Source organism: Lithobates pipiens, unplaced genomic scaffold (assembly GCF_037356315.1).
Source record: "Lithobates pipiens isolate NorthernLeopardFrog02 unplaced genomic scaffold, aLitPip1_a1.2 Scaffold_18, whole genome shotgun sequence".
Classification (NCBI taxonomy): Eukaryota; Metazoa; Chordata; class Amphibia; order Anura; family Ranidae; genus Lithobates; species Lithobates pipiens.
The window spans coordinates 69,235,572-69,255,217 of NW_027507758.1; the positions used below are offsets into that span (position 1 = coordinate 69,235,572).

General features: G+C 43.2%; 1 protein-coding gene across 1 annotated transcript in view; it reads right to left on the minus strand.

Annotated features, from left to right (window-relative positions):
* USH2A (usherin) overlaps positions 1–19,646 on the minus strand; it is a 437,205-nt gene that overhangs the window by 268,239 nt on the left and 149,320 nt on the right. The window contains exon 10 of the mRNA XM_077485085.1: positions 5,746–5,941. Within this exon, the coding sequence (XP_077341211.1) occupies positions 5,746–5,941 (196 nt within the window). The remainder of the gene's footprint in view (positions 1–5,745; positions 5,942–19,646) is intronic.

The following is a 19,646-nucleotide window of genomic DNA, read 5'->3' on the forward strand; positions in this document are numbered from 1 at the left end:
CACAGGGAGCATAAATGTAGGACCCTATTACCACAGCTTCCAGACCATGCATTCTTTTCCGGCCCTAGCATCCTGGCGGTGTGTTTGTTTCACACTAAGCAGATATGTGAGTCTTACAGGGATGACTATCTTATCCTCCATGTATGTATATTCATTCGTTTCCAATTTTTGTCTATGAATGGTTGATTTTGATATACCTACCTATCCACCCCTGATGATTGGATAGATCCCATGAAACGCATCGGGCTTAACTAGGATGCAACGCATACATACTTACATGGGCTTTGGTGATTATAACTGTTATATTATAGTGATTTTTTATTATTGAGGACAATACTATTGTATACTCTATTCATGCTTTTAACATGTAAATGATTTGGATGCATGATTTGTTATATTATGTGCCATAATTGCATGTATTGTCTGCCATGTACCTACTCAATCATGGCAAACAAATAAATACTTGTTTAACTTGTTGACTCCTTTAATTAGCCACAATATACACACCTCATTTAAAGTCCTAACCCTCTTTCTTTATGTAAAGTAGTAAAGAGAACCTTCCATGTTCAGAGTAATAATACCAATCCTGCTGCCCATAAATATGATCTTGAGTAATCTTGATCTTTTTCAGAGCTGCACTGCAGCATCTGACACATCAGAATGTGTTAGTTTTTAAATTTGTTAGATCCACCACTACAGATATGCAGGAACACTGTAGTGAGATGGAGGCCTGTGGGTAGAACCATAGCAGGCAGCAAGTGAAGGAAGTATCCCACACACCCAAAGGTGTTGAATGCTAAATGCTAATGGCAGTTCTGCAAGAGGACAAAGACAGGGGTTGCCAGCAGCAATACCAATAAGTACTTCTACTCTTCTTTTATTGTTCCATTCAGCTGCCAGAAGTGAAGGCAGTAAACGCATAGCAATTACTAGTTAGAGCTTACACAGGGCTCAGGACTGTCTACCACCCCGCAACGTGGCAGCACTAGGCCCAACTGTATAACTATTAGACACGTGCATTCGTTTTTGTCCAAATAAATTTTACCCTGAATTTTGGGTATTTTCATTATCGTTTTAAGAAACGATAACGAACGTGCAGAATCCAATAGACATGTGCATTCGTTTTCGTCCGAATGCATTTTCGTCCGAATTTCAGCTATTTTTGTTTTCGTTTTGACAAACGATAACGAAAGCACAAAATCCGAAAAACGAAAGATCCGACATAAATAAATGCTTTATTTTCGTTTTCATTGTTACAACAGTTCGATATAGAATAGGAGATTCGACATGACTCTGACAATAACAATCTGTCTATAGAACCTGTGGTCGAATGTGCCTAACCTTACCTCTATTAGTCCAAGATTATATAGAGAAAATATTCGACAGAGAAAAAAGATTTGACAGAGAGAAAAGATTCTGCAAGTTAGTTACTGTCCTAAAAAGTGTTTGGGGACCCGGGTCCTGCCCCAGGAGACATGTATCAATGCAAAAAAAAGTTTTAAAAACGGACGTTTTTTCGGGAGCAGTTATTTTAATAATGATTAAAGTGAAACAATAAAAGTGTAATATTCCTTTAAATTTCGTAGGGGGGGGGGGGGTTGTCTATAGTATGCCTGTGAAGGGGCTCATGTTTCTGGTGCTTAGAACTGTCCCTGCACAAAGTGTAATTTATGCAGGAAAAAAAGTCCTTTAAAATCACTCGCAGCTATTATGAATTGTCGGCTCCGTAATACAGAGAACACTCATTGAAAGTCATTGATAAAAAAATAAATAAATACATTTTAAAAAAAGCGTGGGGGTCCCCCAAATTCAATTACCAGGCCCTTCAGGTCTGGTATGGATATTAAGGGGAACCCTGCCTCAAATTTAAGAAAAAAATTGACGTGGGGTTCCCCCTAAATATCCATAACCAGACCCTTCAGGTCTGGTATGGATATTAAGGGGAACCCCGCGTCAAATTAAAAAAAAAAATTACGTGGGGTTCCCCCTAAAAATCCATACCAGACCCTTTATCTGAGCACACAACCTGGCAGGCCGCAGGAAAAGAGGGGGGGACGAGAGAGCGGCCCCCCTCCCTCCTGAACCGTACCAGGCCACATGCCCTCAACATTGGGAGGATGTAAAAAATGGTTAAATAAAACAAACACACTTTTGAAAAATTCCTTTATTAAAAATAAAAAAATAAAAAAAAGATCCCAGCGGTGGTAATCCACTCTTGCTATCCAGCGACGGACGGTCATCTCTCCAGCGATGTCTCATCTCATCCAGCGCAGCGAATCCGTCCTTCTTCTGTCTCCATGGAGGAGACACTGCAGGCATTCCGGCGGCTGACGTTTCTTATATACGGAGGGCGGGGCCATCCGTCACCTGACCCCGCCCCCCTCTGACGCAAGGGGAAACCCGGGGTTCCCTGTGATGTATGGGTGACCCCGCACCCCTCTGATGTAACACAGGCAGGTTTCCGTTACATTTCGAAACTGAATATTTCACTGTGCACATGTCTAATAACTATAGCCATAGCAGCTCAGGTAGTTGGAGGCTGGAGGAGGGCCCCATTAGGAAGGCTGATGTCGTGAATGAAACTGTGACATCCCCAGTCTAGAAGAGCTGACGTCATATATAGGGGAGGAGTCATTAGTATTGCTAGTCCTTTATCTACCTTGCTTTACGTGTGCAGCAGCATTGGCTTCGCTTTCTTAGCAATGTATATGTTTTGCCTTTAAAGCTTCTAATGCAGCCAAGGCAGCCAAGGCCACTCTGAAGTTAACACTGCATGCCAAATTAAGTCTTCTTGAGACTGTAAACCCACAAGTTCCTTCTCAGCTAAAACCCGATAAGACAGAAAGGCAAGGTTTGTAATTCTGCAACAAAAAGCCAGTTTAAAGAAGTATTAATCAGAGTTACAGAGTAAAGATAAGCTCAGTGTTTAGTCTGAACATAAGTTAGGGCACCTATAACTATATAGTGCAGGGACATTTCTTCCCCTGCCTTACCAGGAAAACACATACTGCAGATTACAAGATTTATTGGATGGTGAAAGGTTTTGACGAGCAGCTATATAGCTGCTGTCCTCTCTAAGGATCAAGCACAATCTATTGAGGGGCAATGGAATGGTATCATTTTTTTTACATTGAAGGGAAGTCTGAGGAAGTGGGATATTTGGAACCTACGAAGCAAATTATGACATAACTGTTGAGATCCCCCCTGCTACTGTCATCTAGTACCTTGAAGTCATCTGATGTGACTACAACAAAGGATGTATATATTCTCAGAGTGAAGTGGGATAGCCAACATTATACTGTGAAACAACAGTTTTTTAATGTCGACACGTTGTGGATCTATAAATAGGCCATTGAACAGCACTAATGCTACTTTTGAATTTGTATCATTTTAACAGCGGTGTATATTATTTCATGTATGTTGTTAGGTACCTACAGTATAAAGTCACATTTCTAGTGTATTTTTTGTTGTAAGTTGACAGAACACTGGCTATGTGGACGTTCATTCAAATGACAAACATTTAGAGCAATTGGCAAGAATGAACATGACAGCTTCCGGCTGTCAATGGTTACTAAGGAAAAAGCGGGTGCTGAGTGCTCACACCCATCATGTCCTTACCTATCACTTACTTAAGCTGGTCTATTCACTTACATGGCTGGGAATCACAGAGGAGCTATCACGATGGTTTGTGTGTGCCAGGACATTAAGGTTTTTATAAGTTGATTTATAACAAGGAATTTTTGGGGGTATTTTTCTTAATAATAATGTGGGTGTGTTTCATTCTAGGTGACATTGTTTTGTGAATGAGTAGGGGCTATCTATCACTCCCCATTCACAGGCCCCATGACCACCAGCCAGGGTTGTGGTGAGGAGGACCTTGTCCTCGTCAACTTGGGTACAAGGCTCCCATGTTGCGGGCATGTGACCTGTCCCGCCAGACCAGACAACATGCTTGAATTAAGGTCTAGTGTGCATTTTCTGGGAGACCCCACACATTTTCTTTGCACGATGTAGCCCCTTAAAATCCATATGAGATTTAACAGATCTGTTTTTAAACGACTGATTTTTCAGGAGCAATAATTTTAATAATGCCTAAAGTGAAACAATAATAAATATCAGATTTTCTGCTGATTTTTGTCTTCAGAATTACCAAAACCATATAATGTGAGGTCAAACCTTAGGAGTTTCAATTTGTATGCAATCAGGCAGGCCCTTGCAATACATGGTTTTGGTAAATCGGAAGACAAAAATCAGCAGAAAATCTGATAGTGTGTATGGGGCTTCAAGGAAAAAAATTCAGTTAAACTTTGGCTGGTATGGATTTGGCAGGTCTGGTATTGATTTTAAGCCAAAAAATAAAAAAATTAGTCCATACCAGACCCTTATCTGAGCATGCAGCCTGGAGGACAGGATGGGGGAGTGAGCAAGCAACCCCCTCCTGAACCATACCAGGCCACATGTCTTCAACATGGGGGGGTGCTTTAGGGTCAAGAGCCTCTTCCCGACAACAATGGCCATTGGTTGTCAGGGTCTGCTGGTGGGAGGCTTATCAGGAGCTGGAGTTGGGTGGCTTGATTGACGATTGATGTACATCGCAGGACACTTTTTTCTTTTTTAATAAAGGAATTGTCAAAAACTGTCTATTGTGGTTTTTGCTTTTTGACACTTTTTTGTGAATGAGTAGGAGTACAATGTACCCGATACCCATTCACATAGGAGGGGGGGGCGGGATCTGGGGCCCCTTGGCCAGGGTTGTCGGGAAGAGGCTCTTGTCCCCATCAACATGGGGACCTCAAAGCACCCTGCTCATGTTGAGGGGAAGTGGCCTGGTATGATGCTCACTCAAACCCTCGTTCTTTCCTGGCCTGCCAGGCTGCTTGCTCGGATAAGGGTCTGGTGTGGATTTTGGGGGGGACCCCACGCCAATGTTTAAAAAATTTTGCCATGGAGTTCCCCTTAAAATCCATGCTAGATCCAAAGGGCCTGGTTTGGCTTGGGGGGGGGGGCATGCTGTTTTTTTCTCTTAATTCTGTCATAGGGTTCTCCTTAACCACTTCAATGCACTGTAGTATATACTCTGCACTGTATGTGTGTGTGTGTGTGTATGTATGGACTTAGCCCCCTGAGCCATCATGGCTCTCACAGCAGATCATGCTGTGATTGGGTAAGGTCAGGTGCATGCTTTGGCCAATCAGCAACCATCAATGCACTGCAATCTCGCAGAGCATTTTGGGGCGCTCTGCAGTGCTCAAATTTGCTGCAAACGTCCCCATATGTTCGGTTCGTCTGCGAACAAATGAACATTCGATATTCAATTCAAACTTATGTTCAATTCAAACATCTGGACCATCCCCACGCACCTATATTTGAGAATCATAGTGAGTTTTACAGTGTTTACATACATGTGTTACCACAATGCTTAGGTGTGAAGTTGGTGTAAAGGTAAATCTCATTCACTGATGTTCTCCCTGTTCTCCCTGGAAACTTTCAATATCCACAGCACTAATCCCTAGTAATGTACTGACTAATTGCAGGTAGACAGGAAATGGCTGCAAAGAGGCTGCAGAATATCAACAGCACTGAGATGCACCAAAGAATAAAAAAAATAAAAGTTAGAAGCATTTTATTAAAAATAAAAATAAAAAATAAAGGCAATTATTTAATGATACACAATGCCTTAACAAAACAATTGAAATTCAGTTAGAATTTACATCTACTTTACAGTTTAACACTTGAACCTGTTACCTGTAGTATTGTGCAAGCAGTTTTCACACACTCCCCCTCCCCCTCGTCCATGGTCATGGGGGTAAGGGTCGGCAGTAGCATCATAATGACAACTGGATGAATGGTTGTAACATTGGCATGGCCTGCAGTTGAATGCATTCACATGGTCACCTTGACGAAATGGTTTGTCGTTGAAAAGTGGCAGGCAGCGATCACACTGGAGACAAAATTGGAAAAAAAAAAAAAAACAGGAGAGAATAAGGAAAAGATATTAATTTTGGTAGCTTATTCATGTTCCGTTTTTAAGCTTATCTTCTTTCTTTCATGTGATAATTTTGGAAAAATATGGATTAACCAGTTTGCATTCTTAGGAAAGAATTCAGTCACTGAAGGAAATTGCCCGCGGCTCTTTATCCTTTTGAAAAATAGGGATTTACACCCTCCCAGGTGCTCTGCAATGACTTGTGCGGGTCACAGTATGCACACTCATACATATTTATATGACCCTTCTTCGTCTGTTGGCATCGCTTTTCTTTGAAGTTTGACCCCGATTGAGGCCCTTTTCTACCAAGAGGTTTCCCCGTAATGGCACAATAAATATTGTTCCACTTAAAGGGTTTAATTTTTAAGTTAGAGCTGTTAGCATGGCTAACTAAAAAAGTTACATACCAGCAATAAAATGAACTAACTGCTGCAATTGTACCATAAATCAAATCCTGGCTGAATTCCCCTCCAGGCCAATCCCTTGAGGCATGGAAGCTGGAATTTGCATAAAAATACACAATGTACACTGTGGTGGGGGAAAAAAAAACAATGTCAGAGCGGACAGTGGTACTTGGAATTATAGAGAACATAATGTTGTAATTTACAAGCAATTAAATTCAATCTTTTATACATTTTAACACCTTCATAGCAAAATGTAATGCTTGATGTAATATTGCTAATGAAATTAATGCATCTCTTTCACAAAAGCTCATACCTTAAAAACATTTCTAAAGAATGATAATTTTGTTGATAACTTTAAATAATGTTAATAATAATGTCTTTCTTTTACATGACCTAATAATTGAAACTATTTCTGCAGTATGATAATTGTTATAATACTTAAATAGCAGTAATATTGAATTACGGCTACATAAGCTTAATTCCTAAAATAATTTCTGCAAAATGTATAATTTATGATCATTTTAAATAGTATTAACAAAAAAAATATGAATAATATTTTTCTGATAGAGCTAAATACTAAGTGAGATTTTGCACTAAAATAACTTATGTAGTATTTATTTCTGTAATAGTCAATTCACTAAAACACCTTTTTTAAATATTTTTTTTTGTGGTAGCTTTAGTCTATTTTTTATTTGGTGTAATAATGCAGACTGGACTTAGGCGTGGATTTACATCATGTGACATTAATTTACTTTTTTTTGGGGGGGGGGGGGGGGGGGTTTAACCTCCCTGATTCATTCTGGTTTTAGGTGCTGAAACCGGTACAATTATTTTGCATGGAAATTTGGCGTTTTATATTGTAGTCCTGTAATTCTTAGGAATAACTCTCTTAAATCTGTTCAAACCAGAGTCTAGCAGACATCCCGGGTATGATAAAGTTTATAATATAATAAATAATAATAAAAATTATTCAATAATGTAATCAAATCCAAAAACACTGAAATTTGCTCATTTGCAGAATTGTCGCTGTCATTAGATTTAGTGTTTGATGACGAATTTCCCCACAAATCGCTATCGCTCAATTCTGCAAGTGATTCTAATTTATTATCGCTGTTTGCTAGTTGGTCTAAAATCACTTTTGACATAAAGGGACACTTTTTGGTTGCTATGGACAATCTCCAAATTCCAGGCAGAATTTTTTTTTATTTATAATATAAAAGTGCATACAGGGCACTGCACAGACCACTAGGGACAAAGGGGGTGTGTATTTTTTTATACAGTACTGTAATCTGTAAGATTACAGTACTGTGTGTGTTTTGTGTATTTTAACTCTTTTTGAATTTAGCGCCGATCTCTGGTCCCATGCGCCGTAACGTCGCAGGGAACGGAGCTCGGCGGCACTCGGGCACTGTGTGAATTGAGCGGAGCACGGCTCGATCACACAGCGCGGAGGACATCGCTGGATCCAGGGGACAAGGTAAGTAACCTCTCCCTGTATCCAGCGATGCGATCCCGAGTCTGGCTCGGGGTTACCGCTTATGATAGTAAAATCCTAACCCGAGCCAGACTCTGGATTACCGCCAGGGAGCTTAATAAAGGTATGCCAAAAACTGTGTGTGCATATTTACCATTACATTTATTTAGTAAATGTGTAGGGGTGCTATGCATGTGTGGACAGAATCTGAGGTCCCCTCTTATGCCGTGTACACGCGGTCAGATTTGGAAAATGTTTGATGGGAGCTCTTTGTCGGAAATTCTGACCGTTTGTAGGCTCCATTGGACATTTTGCATTGGAATTTCCGACACACAAAATTTGAGCTCTGGATCTCAAATTTTTCGACACCAAAATCCATTGTAGGAAATTCTGGAAATACACAATCCAGATGCACAAAGTTCCACGCATGGTCGGAATCAAGCAGAAAAGCCGCACTGGCTATTGAACTTCAATTTTCTCGGCTCGTCATAAGTCACCGCATTCTTGACTTTTGGAATTTTCTACAACATTGTGTGACCATGTGTATGCAAGACAAGTTTGAGCCAACATCTGTCAGAAAAAATCTCATGGATTTTGTTGTCGGAATGTCCATATGCGGCATTATTGTTAAAGAGTGCTTCCAGATTCCCATAAGGCACTGAGCCAAATTTGTGGGAAAGAAGCCCTTGTCTGCATCAACATGGGGACAAGGTGCTTTGCCAGGGGGATCTTCCCTGGAAATTATCCTCCCCACCCATGTTTGGTGAATTGAGTTTAATCACTTGCCTAATGGGCACTTAAACCCCCCTCCTGCCCAGACCAAGTTTCAGCTTTCAGTGCTCTCACACTTTGAATGACAAAATACTCAGTCATGTTATACTGTACCCAAATACATTTTTTTGTCCTTTTTTTCAAACAAATAGAGATTTCTTTTGGTGGTATTTGATCACCTCTGGGTTTTTTATTTTTTGCGATATAAATGAAAAAAGACCGAAAATTAAAAAAAAAAAATTTTTCTTTGTTTCTGTGACAAAATTGTGCAAATTATACATTTTTCTTCATAAATTTTGCCCACAATTTATACTGCTACATATCTTTGGTAAAAATAACCTAAATTAGTGTATATTATTTGGTCTATGTGAAAGTTAGAGAGTCTACAAGCTGTGGTGCAAATCATAAAAAATTGATCACACCCAATGTATTGGTGGCTCTCATTTCTTGCGACCCTAACAAGCCAGGAAAGTACAAATACCCCCCAAATTACCCCTTTTTTAAAAGTAGACATTCCAAGGTATTCCAAGGTATTTAGTAAGATGCATGTGGCACTGATGACAGATGGCACTGATACGTGGCACTGATGACACCGGACACTGATAGCAGATGGTACGTGACACTGACAGGTGGTACTGATGACAGATGGCACTGATTCTTGGCATTGATGACACGTGACACTGATAACAGATGGCACGTTGCACTGATAGGTGATACTGGGGACAGATGGCACTGACAGGTGGCGCTGGGGACGGATGGCACTGCCACTGATAGGTGGCACTGGGGACAGTTGGAATTGATAGGTGACACTGGAGACAGATGGCACTGACAGGTGGCTCTGGGGACAGATGGCAGTGATAGATACTGAGGGAACTGTGTAGTGTTAGCGTGGCGCTGTAATTTATGATTTTTTCACTCACGCTGCAGCACGGAAGCTCTCTCTCCTCACACGCTGTCTCTGTGTGAGGAGAGAGAGGCGGCAATGAGAGATGATCTCATATGTTTACATATGAGATCATCTCTCATTGGACACTCCGATCGAGTTCTAAATGGCCGCTGTGATTGGCCATTTAGCACGATCTGTGATTGGCTGTCTCCAAGGGACACAGATTTCCCCTGATGCGCACCCGCAGCGGCGCGCACAGAAGAAGTGAACAGGAAGACATCCAGGGACACCCTCCCGGCAATTGAGCACTGCGCTGTAGCCATCTTTCGGCTATAGCGCGGACGCTTAGTGGTTAAGGTAATATCACAATGTTTATAATATTTATTGCACGTATATTTTACTATACAATTGACATTGTACATAATCATATTGCATTCGATAACTGTTAAGGATTTGACCCCAAAATTTCATTGCTTCTTTGGTATATGCACATTTCAAAAGAACCCCTTATTTGTTGTGAGGACTGTGGTTGGATTTCTTTCTATGGATTGATAGATACTAAGGGCTTATTTCTCAGGGAATAGATGCAGGAACCCAACCACACCCCCACCTCCTCCTTGGGGGTTGAGGAGGGTTAGGAACAAATTGCACTCTGTGGAGGAGTCTTAATGGAACATTGTTAAATACTAGTCATGTGCACACTGAAATATTTTGTTTTGGAATTTCGTTTTCGGCAGAAAAATACATTTATTTAGTTACTCCCAAAATTCGTTTTAATTTATTTTGTTTTGTTAAAAAATGCATTCGTCCAAAAATCCAAAATAATTAAGGTTGAATCTGTCATTGAAGGCTTATGGTGTCTGTCGAATGTTCTAAGAAGATTAGACGGAGCAGCTAAACTGTACGATGCCGCAATCGAACATTTCCTGTCGAATGTTCCGCCTACAAGCTATAGTAGAATTCTAATGTCGTATGACACTAGTAATAATTATATTTATTAATTATTATTACTAGTCCACCAACATTAGAATTCTTCTATAGCCTATGGGCAGAGCATTTGACCATAAATGTCATCTTGCGGTGACTGCTTCGTCGAATCTTCATGTCAAATTTTTTCTCTCTATGTCGAATAATCTTGAATAGAGCTAAGGTTAGGCACATTTGCCGAACTCTGGATGGCCGCACTCCAAGATAAATTCAAATTCCTTTTATTCGTGAAGCAGAATCAAACAAAAGTGCGTCACAGCAAAGCAACAATAGCTACCACCGTTTTACCACCTCTGTGGCACCGAGGTGGTAAAACGGTTGCAAACCAAAGGTTTTAATAAGGAGACATGAAATACATTCAAAATACGCATATTAGAAGGAAGGTCTAATGCGTAAGCCATTAGGTTAATCCTGCGAAGAATACGGAAAGGCCCAATAAACCGAGGTGCGAACTTCAGTGAGGGAACACGAAGTTGGAGGTTGCGAGGTGACAGCCAGACCCTGTCGCCAACCTGGTAGGAAGGTGCAGGCAGGCGTCTGCGGTCAGCATTAGGGATGAGCCGAACACCCCCCGGTTCGGTTCGCACCAGAACTTGCGAATGACCCCCGCGTTCGGTACGAACGTTAGAACCCCATTGAAGTCTATGGGACTCGAACGTTCGAATTGGAAAGTGCTAATTTTAACGGCTAATATGCAAGATAGTGTCCTAAAAAGGGTTTGGGGACCTGCCTCCTGCCTCAGGGGACATGGGTCACTGCAAAAAAAGTTTTAAAAACTGCAGTTTTGGCGGGAGCACTGATTTTAATGACATGAAAGTGAAAAAAAAAAGTGAAATATTCCTTTAAATATGGTGCCTGGGGGGTGTCTGTAGTATGCCTGTGAAGTGCCACGTGTTTCCCGTGTTTAGAACAGTCCCTGCACAAAATGACATTAAACGGAAATAACACTATTTAAAACTGCTTGCGGTTTTAATGTTATATCTGGTTCCTGCAATATGGTTGAAAATCATTGAGAAACATGGCATGGGTAGCCCTCCCTGCCCATTACCAGCCTATTTGGGTCTTGTACGCATATTAAGGGGAGCCCCGTACCCATATTAAAAAAAGGAAATGCGTGTGGCCCCCAGGCCCTATATACTCAGAACAGCAGTATACAGGCGGTGCAAACAAGACAGGGACTGTGTAGGTTTGTTGTGTTAAGTTGAATCTGTTTGTCATTTTCAACCGGTACATTTTTAAAGTGTAGCTCCAGTCAAAAAAACTATCTTTAAGCTTTTTGGAAAACATAGGGAAGGGTTATCACCCCTGTATAATTTGTTTTGTCGTCCATCTTTTTTCATCTCACTTGCTGCTGTCTCCTTGCGTTTGCAAGTAGGAGATGTTTGTAAGTTGGATGTTTGAAAGTAGGGGCCTGCCCTATATTATAGCGGTATGTACTGGGTACAGAGCACACAGACAGCACGCACTATCTCCTAACACTACTGACTGCAAGCTCTATTATTAACCACTTGTTAGCCCAATGTTTGCATAAAGTGAAAGATGAAGTTATGCTGAGTAAATAGATATCAAACATGTCACTCTTCAAAATTGCACATGCCCGTGGAATGGCGCCAAACGTCGCTACTTAAAAAATCCCCATAGGCGACGCTTTAATTTTTTTTTTACTGGTTACATGTTTTGAGTTGCAGAGGAGGTCTAGGACTAGAATTATTGCTCTCGCTCTAACATTCTCGGCGATACCTCACATGTGTGGCACATGCGAGCACATGGGGACATGGGCGCTTTAATTTTTATTTTATTTTTTTATTGTTCATTTTACTTTATTTATTTTAGTTTGACATTTTTTTCCCCAAAAATATATTTTTGATCACTTTTATTCCTATTACAAGAAATGTAAACATCCCTTGTAATAGGAATATGGGGTGACAGGTCCTCTTTACAGTGAAATCTGGGGGGTCAATATGACCCCACATCTCACCTCTAGGCTGGGAAGCCTGAAATAAAAAATAAAAAAAAGATTCTGGCTTTGATCGTACTGGCGAGTTGGTAGAAGCACCGGAGGGCGGTGAGGGGTGGGGGGCGTCTATGGCTGGGTATTTCAGGGTATCACCGAGTATGGCTGGGTATCTCTGAGTATGGCTGGGTATGGCAATTTATGGCAGGGTATTACAGAGTATTGGCGGGGTATTGGCGGGGTACTACAGAGTAATAGCAGGGTACTGCAGAGTATTGGGGGGTACTACAGAGTAATGGCAGGGTACTGCAGAGTATTGGGGGTACTGCAGAGTAATGGCGGGTACTGCAGAGTAATGGCGGGTACTTCAGAGTATTGGGGGGTACTGCAGAGTAACGGGGGTTACTGCAGAGTAATGGGGGGTACTGCAGAGTAATGGCAGGGTACTGCACTGCAGAGTAATGGCAGGGTACTGCACTGCAGAGTAATGGCGGGGTACTGCAGAGTAATGGCAGGGTACTGCAGAGTATGCACTGGTATTGCAGAATATTGGCAGGGAATTGAGGGGTTAAATTCGGTGAGCAGCGATGTGGGCACTGCAGATGCAGCCCACATCGCTGCTGACACCGATCTCTTTCCCCTCCGCTGTACCGATCGGTACAGAGAGGGGAGGGAGGAACAGGCGTCATAACATGACGCCGGTTTGTTTCCAAGTGATCACTCCGTCATTTGACGGAGCAATCACGTGGTAAACGGCCGCTATGAGCGGCCGTTTACCGTGATCCGTGATGCGACCCGGCGGTCACGGATGCTCTCGAGTGCGCACACCTCGGGGCATGCGAGAGCGGAATTCTGGGAGGCTGTTAATTAACGGCCTCTCAGAGTTAAACAACCCCCCTGAAGCCGTTAATCGGCAATGGGCAGTTGTTAAGTGGTTAAAGCTAGATCACTAGCTATATAGGTGAGGTGAATATAGTGGTGTATACTGCAGTCAGGGCACAGACAACAACCACTACACAGCAGCAAGATAGGAAATCAGCCAAAAACGATTGGTGTGTACTGTGTTGAAGGTACACAGAACACCCACTGCTTCAGATGCTAAGTAACACACTACACGAGGCCGCCTCAAAGGCGGCCTTATATAGTGTGGGGCGTGCACTACACAGCCTGAGCTATGATTGGCCACAGGCAGGATGCCTGTGGCCAATCATGGCTCTCCTCGCTGCCGGCGCTGCGATTGGCCAAGCATGCGGGGTCACAGTGCATGCTTGGCCAATCATGGGGCAGCAATGCACTGCGCCACCGCAGTGCATTGTGGTCTGCGCGCGCGTCACTCGAATTTTGACGCGAACGGCCCAAACGTTCGGAATTCGCCGAACGGCCGAACAGCCAATGTTCGAGTCGAACGTACGTTCGACTCGAACACGAAGCTCATCCATAGTCAGCATGGAGAAGTGTTGCCAACCTACCAGATTGAAATTTACTGACACGACACCCAAAATTTACTGGCACAGCCAAGTTTTTACTTTCATTTCACAAAAGTTACAAAATTAAAATTTCAGTATTTAGGGTGCAAACAAGTACGCTAGGCAAATAGCAATGCGATTTAAGGTAGACATTAAGGTATAAAAACATATTTTTGTTATTTTCAATATAATAAGGGAGGATTATATAGCCCAATCACCTCCTGCCTCATCACCTGTCACAAAAAGGAAAATGAAAAATATATACACCTAGGGGTTATCTCCTCATATCCGATTTATTTTAAAAAATGAACAGCACCACGATACGCAGCTCTCCATCGTGAACCTAACCTTCCCCACATATACCCACCACACCCCATAAATGAACCATCCCTCCCTCCTAAAATTTGCAAAAAACACAATTGGATAAAAATCCCCCTCCTTCCCCTCCACATGATGGGACCACTATAAAACCTCTTCCTTGGAGCAGGAACCAGAAAACTGTATAGAACTCTCCCCATGGTGGTACCCCTGATAATAGCACCTGTATCCAAGACCCTACCCAAGGATTGATCTATAACGAAATGCTCCCAGAAGCCTGAAAGGAAAACTCTGCACCTTATAGCCACAATGGGCGAATACAGTGGTCTTATCCGTGACAGGAAATTCTGGGAGACAATCTGACTGGTGAGTGGTACTGGCTACCTCTATTGGAATGCCTCCTATATGTGTCACAGAACCTAATCCCAACTGTGCAGGTATGTGGAAGTCCCAGTGAGCCTGTCTGGATGACCGCTGCAGGGGATATAAAGATAGACAAGTTGCTGGATGATAAGGGAAGTCCCTCATTCAAATTAAAAAGGCACTGCTGAGCATGCCACTCCAGAACATCCAGGGGTTGATCAGAAGGAGACTGTCCCCACAATATGGATGCAACCAATGTCACATTATGGATGCAACCAATGTCACATAAGAGCATGGATAATTACATCTGATCCAGCCAGTAAAAAAGTGGGGTATATGTGGGGGAGGTTACGTTCACGATGGAGAGCTGTGTATTGTGGTGCTGTTCAATTTTTCAATAAATCAGATATGAGCAGATAACCCCTGGGTGTGCATATATTTTTAATTGCCTTTTTTGCGACAGTTTGTTTTTTGTGAACACACCCTACCATTATTTATGGAGGTATCCTCATGTTCTTTACTATATTTGACTCCCGGTTTGCATTTTTCTTTTTCCTTTATATGCCTCCATCCCTTGTCACCATCACCCCCTGCCACCAACACCCCCTGCCTCCACCCCCCTCTGCTACCATCACCCTCCCCCTCTGCCACCATCACCCCCCACCTCCATCAACCCCTGCTTCCATCACCCCCTGCTTCCAACACCCCCTGCTTCTATCACCTCCTGCATCCAACACCCCCTGCCTCCATCCCCCTCTGCTACCATCACCCCCCTGCCACCATCAACCTCTGCCTCCATCACCCCCTGCTTTCATCACCCCCTGCCTCCATCACCCCCTACTCCATCACCCCCTACTCCATCACCCCCTGCTTCCATCACCCCTGCTTCCATCACCCTCTGCCTCCAACACCCCCTGCCTCCATCCCCCTCTGCCACCACCCCAGCGCCACTATCATCCCCTGCCACCAACACCCCCTGCCTATCCCCCTCTGCCACCATCACCCCCTGCCACCATCACCCCCTGCCTCCATCCTCCTCTGCCATGATCACCTCCTGCTTCCACCCCCCTCTGCCACCATCACCCCCTGCCTCCACCCCCCTCTGCCACCATCACCCCCTGCTTCCATCCCCCTCTGCCATGATCACCCCCTGCTTCCATCCCCCTCTGCTACGATCACCCCCTACTTCCATCCCCCTCTGCCACTATCACCACCTGCGGCTTGCCACCATCACCTACCTGCTGACACCATCGGGTGAGCTATGCACTGTCACTCCATCCCCGTGGACTCTGGAATCTGGATTGCCTGGATGCAGGGCTCCTCCGTTCTGCCGCTGCATGCTGCTCAGCCTCCTGCTCCTGTGCTTCTGGACCTGGTTGCAGATTTTAAATACTGGTGCACCCGTTGAGATGTGCTATTACACCACTCACTCGCCTCACCAATACAGAGTACCGCACAGCCTCTGTGAAAACTACCTCCCCTCCACCGGCCGAATACAGTATCGGCTCGGCAAGCTCCGGAACTGCGCATAAGCAGTTCCAAGCCAGACTGGTCATAGCTATTTTTTACTGGCATTTTCTCGCTATCATGGGCATTTAAGGGCAGGAAAAAAGTGCCCCTCTCACGGGCGGTTGGCAACACTGGCATGGAGTCTGTACCTATCATTAGCATGACGCAAAGCCTCCTGGACTTGTGCCCAAGTGGAACGAAGACCAAGTGGAGATGCTCCTCTAATGCTGGAATACTCTGCGGAACAAACGAGTCGGGCAACATGGAAAGTTGGAAACCATAATTTGCCATAAACGGGGACAATCAGGAGGCAGAATTCAAGGCACTGTTGTGAGCAAACTCTGCCCACGGTAATAGGTCTGACCAGTTGTTATGATGGTCAGAGATATAACAACGTAGGAACTGCTCCAAGGACTGATTGGCTCGTTCTGTGGCCCCATTAGACTGCGGGTGATACGCAGAGGAGAAAGCAAGCTGAATTCCCAACTTTGCACAAAAGGCTTGCCAGAACCAAGGCGCAAACTGACTACCCCTGTCAATGAAGATGGCAAACGTGATCAACTTCTCCAGCTCAGTGGGTATATCTTGGGCTGCTATCTCATCCTTGATGGTATCTGAGAGATCATGAGAAAAAGCAGCCTCATTGTTCCACGCAACCTCTGCTGCCAGAGTACAGAATTCAATGGCGTAGTCGGCAATAGTTATCATACCCAGTTCGATGGACATGAGGCACTTCCCAGCAGAAGCACAGTGTGTGGGAACGTCAAATACCCTTTTAAACAAAGCCACAAACTAAGGGTAGCACAAGAGAACAGGTTTTTGCATCTCCCATAGAGGTAGTTTGCCCAGACTGCATCTTCTGAATTCATGGCCTTCGCCTACAATCAGAAACCATGAAATCAGACCAAGATAGAAATACAGTTAAATCACACTTGTTTAACAATAAAAGTTAAAACGAACAAACGTAGCCAAAGTTCAGTAACCGGAACAAATAGTCAGCCAATCCTGAAGTCAGGGATCAATGTAGTGGAATAGCAAGCAGGATCTGGAGCCAGAAGGGATGTCAGAAAATCCAGTCTTTAAACAGGAACGCAGGAGAAAGTTTCTACTGATGTTGACCAAGGCAAAGGCAGAGATCCTCTGAACTGGATGGCTTAAGTAAGCAGGACTGACAAACAGGATATTATCAACAGCTGAGTAACTGCAGGGTTGAGTTTCATAGTTTCATATTTAGTTTCATAATTAGTCAGGTTGAAAAAAGACACAAGTCCATCCAGTTCAACCATAACAAAATAAGTAAATAAATAAATAAAACATATTGTACAATCCAATATACCCAATTCTATACCCACAGTTGATCCAGAGGAAGGCAAAAAACCCCAGCAGAGCATGCTCCAATTTGCTACAGCTGGGGAAAAAAGTCCTTCCTGATCCCAGAGAGGCAATCAGATTTTCCCTGGATCAGCTTTAACTATAAATGTTAGTGCCCATTTATATTATGTACATTTAGGAAAGTATCCAGGCCTCTGGTGGAGTCTATTCCACATTTTCACAGCTCTTACTGTGAAGAAACCTTTCCGTATTTGGAGATGAAATCTCTTTTCCTCTAGATGTAAAGAGTGCCCCCGTGTCCTCTGTGTGGACTGCAAAGAGAATAACTCAATACCAAGTTCACTATATGGACCCCTTATATATTTGAACATGTTGATCGTATCCCCCCTTATTCTGCTCTTCTCAAGAGTGAACACATTCAGTTCCTCTAATCTTTCCCCATAGCTGAGATCCTCCAAGCCTCTTATCAATTTGGTTGCCCTTCTTTGCACTTTCTCCAGTTCCCCTGATATCCCTTTTTGAGAACTGGTGCCTAAAACTGACCTGCATATTCCAGATGAGGTATTACTAATGATTTGAACAGGGGCAAAATTATATCGCTCTCTGGAGTCCATACCTCTCTTAATACAAGAAAGGACTTTGCTTGCTTTGGAAACCGCAGCTTGGCATGTTATTGAGCTTATGATCTACCAAAACTCCCAGATCCTTCTCCACTATGGATTCCCCCAGTTGTACTCTCCCTAGCATGTTTGATGCATGCACATTCGTAGCTTCCAAGTACATAACTTTACATTTCTCAACATTAAACCTCATCTGTCACATAGTCGCCCAATTAGACAGTGCAGTGAGGTTGGCTTGTAAATTTGGGACATCCTGTAAGGATGTTATTCCACTGCATAATTTGGTGTCATCTGCAAAGACAAAAATGTTACTTTTAATCCCAGACCCTATATCATGTATAAAGATCACTGATAACCTTAGACCATTCAGAGTAAGAATCATTAATCACTATTCTCTGAATTCTGTCTTTTAGCCAGTTTTCTATCCATTTGCAAACTGATATTTCCAAGCCTGTAGACTTTGCCTTACACATGAGCCGTGTGAGCGGAACTGTATCGAACGATTTTGCAAAATCCAAATATACCCCGTCCACAGCCACCCCTCTGTCCAAGATTTTACTTACCTCTTCATAAAAAGAAATCAGGTTTGTGTGACAACTTCTGACTTTCATGAATCCATGCTGTTTGTTGCTTAAAATGTTTTTTTCCAGCAAGAACTCGTCTATGTGGTCTTTTATTAAATGCTCCAGTATCTTCCTGACTGAGCAGTGCGCTGCACACAGAGTTGAGGAGTGATTACAGCGTACTGAGTTGAGGAGTGCGCTACATACAGAGTTCAGGATTATGCTGTGTACAGAGTGAAGGGATGAGGAGTGCGCTGCGTACAGAGTAAAGGGTTGAGGAGTATGTTGCGTATAGATTGCAGGGTTCAGGAGTGTATCTAATGCATACAACCAATACTAGTTTATCCCCAAATTCAACCCAGCGCCACCCCTCCAACCCCAATACAGACCTCTCCCCCCCAAATCTTTTCTTCACCACATTGAAAGTAGCAAGAGCAGCTGCAACTTACAACACGTGAGTGCCAGCTGCCGACAATGACTTCAAGAGGAGCTTTTGCCGTGAGTTTAGAGTGACTATGTACTTCCCCTTCCCCTCCCTCCTCTTCTTTCCCAGAATTATGGAGGAATGCTGGCTTCAAGAGGGGCTTCCCCTTCCCCTCCCTCCTCCTCTGTCCTAGGGATATGTACGGCAGGGGGAGTTCTTTGCACCACCAGCAGAGGAGCGCTCTCACTAGGAAATACAGAAGCCAAACTCCAACTGACACTTTTTAAGCAGTTACAGCAACTTTTTCTTTTCCTTTTGAATAATAAATGTTTTACATAAATGAATAAAAGCTAGCACCCCTGTCACTGTTAAATCATTTGTCTGAATCTTCTTACTTATGACCGCCGCCTGCGGGAACACAGAAAAAGCGACAAAATTGATGCGGCCGTCAGTCAAAACATTTCTATCCTGAAGGGAAGTTGAGGGAGGTCAAACCATTCCCATAATCGCAGCAGCTCCTAAATGATCCTAAAAGCCTATGGGGTTGATTTACTAAAGGCAAATAAACTATGCACTTTGCAATGTGCAT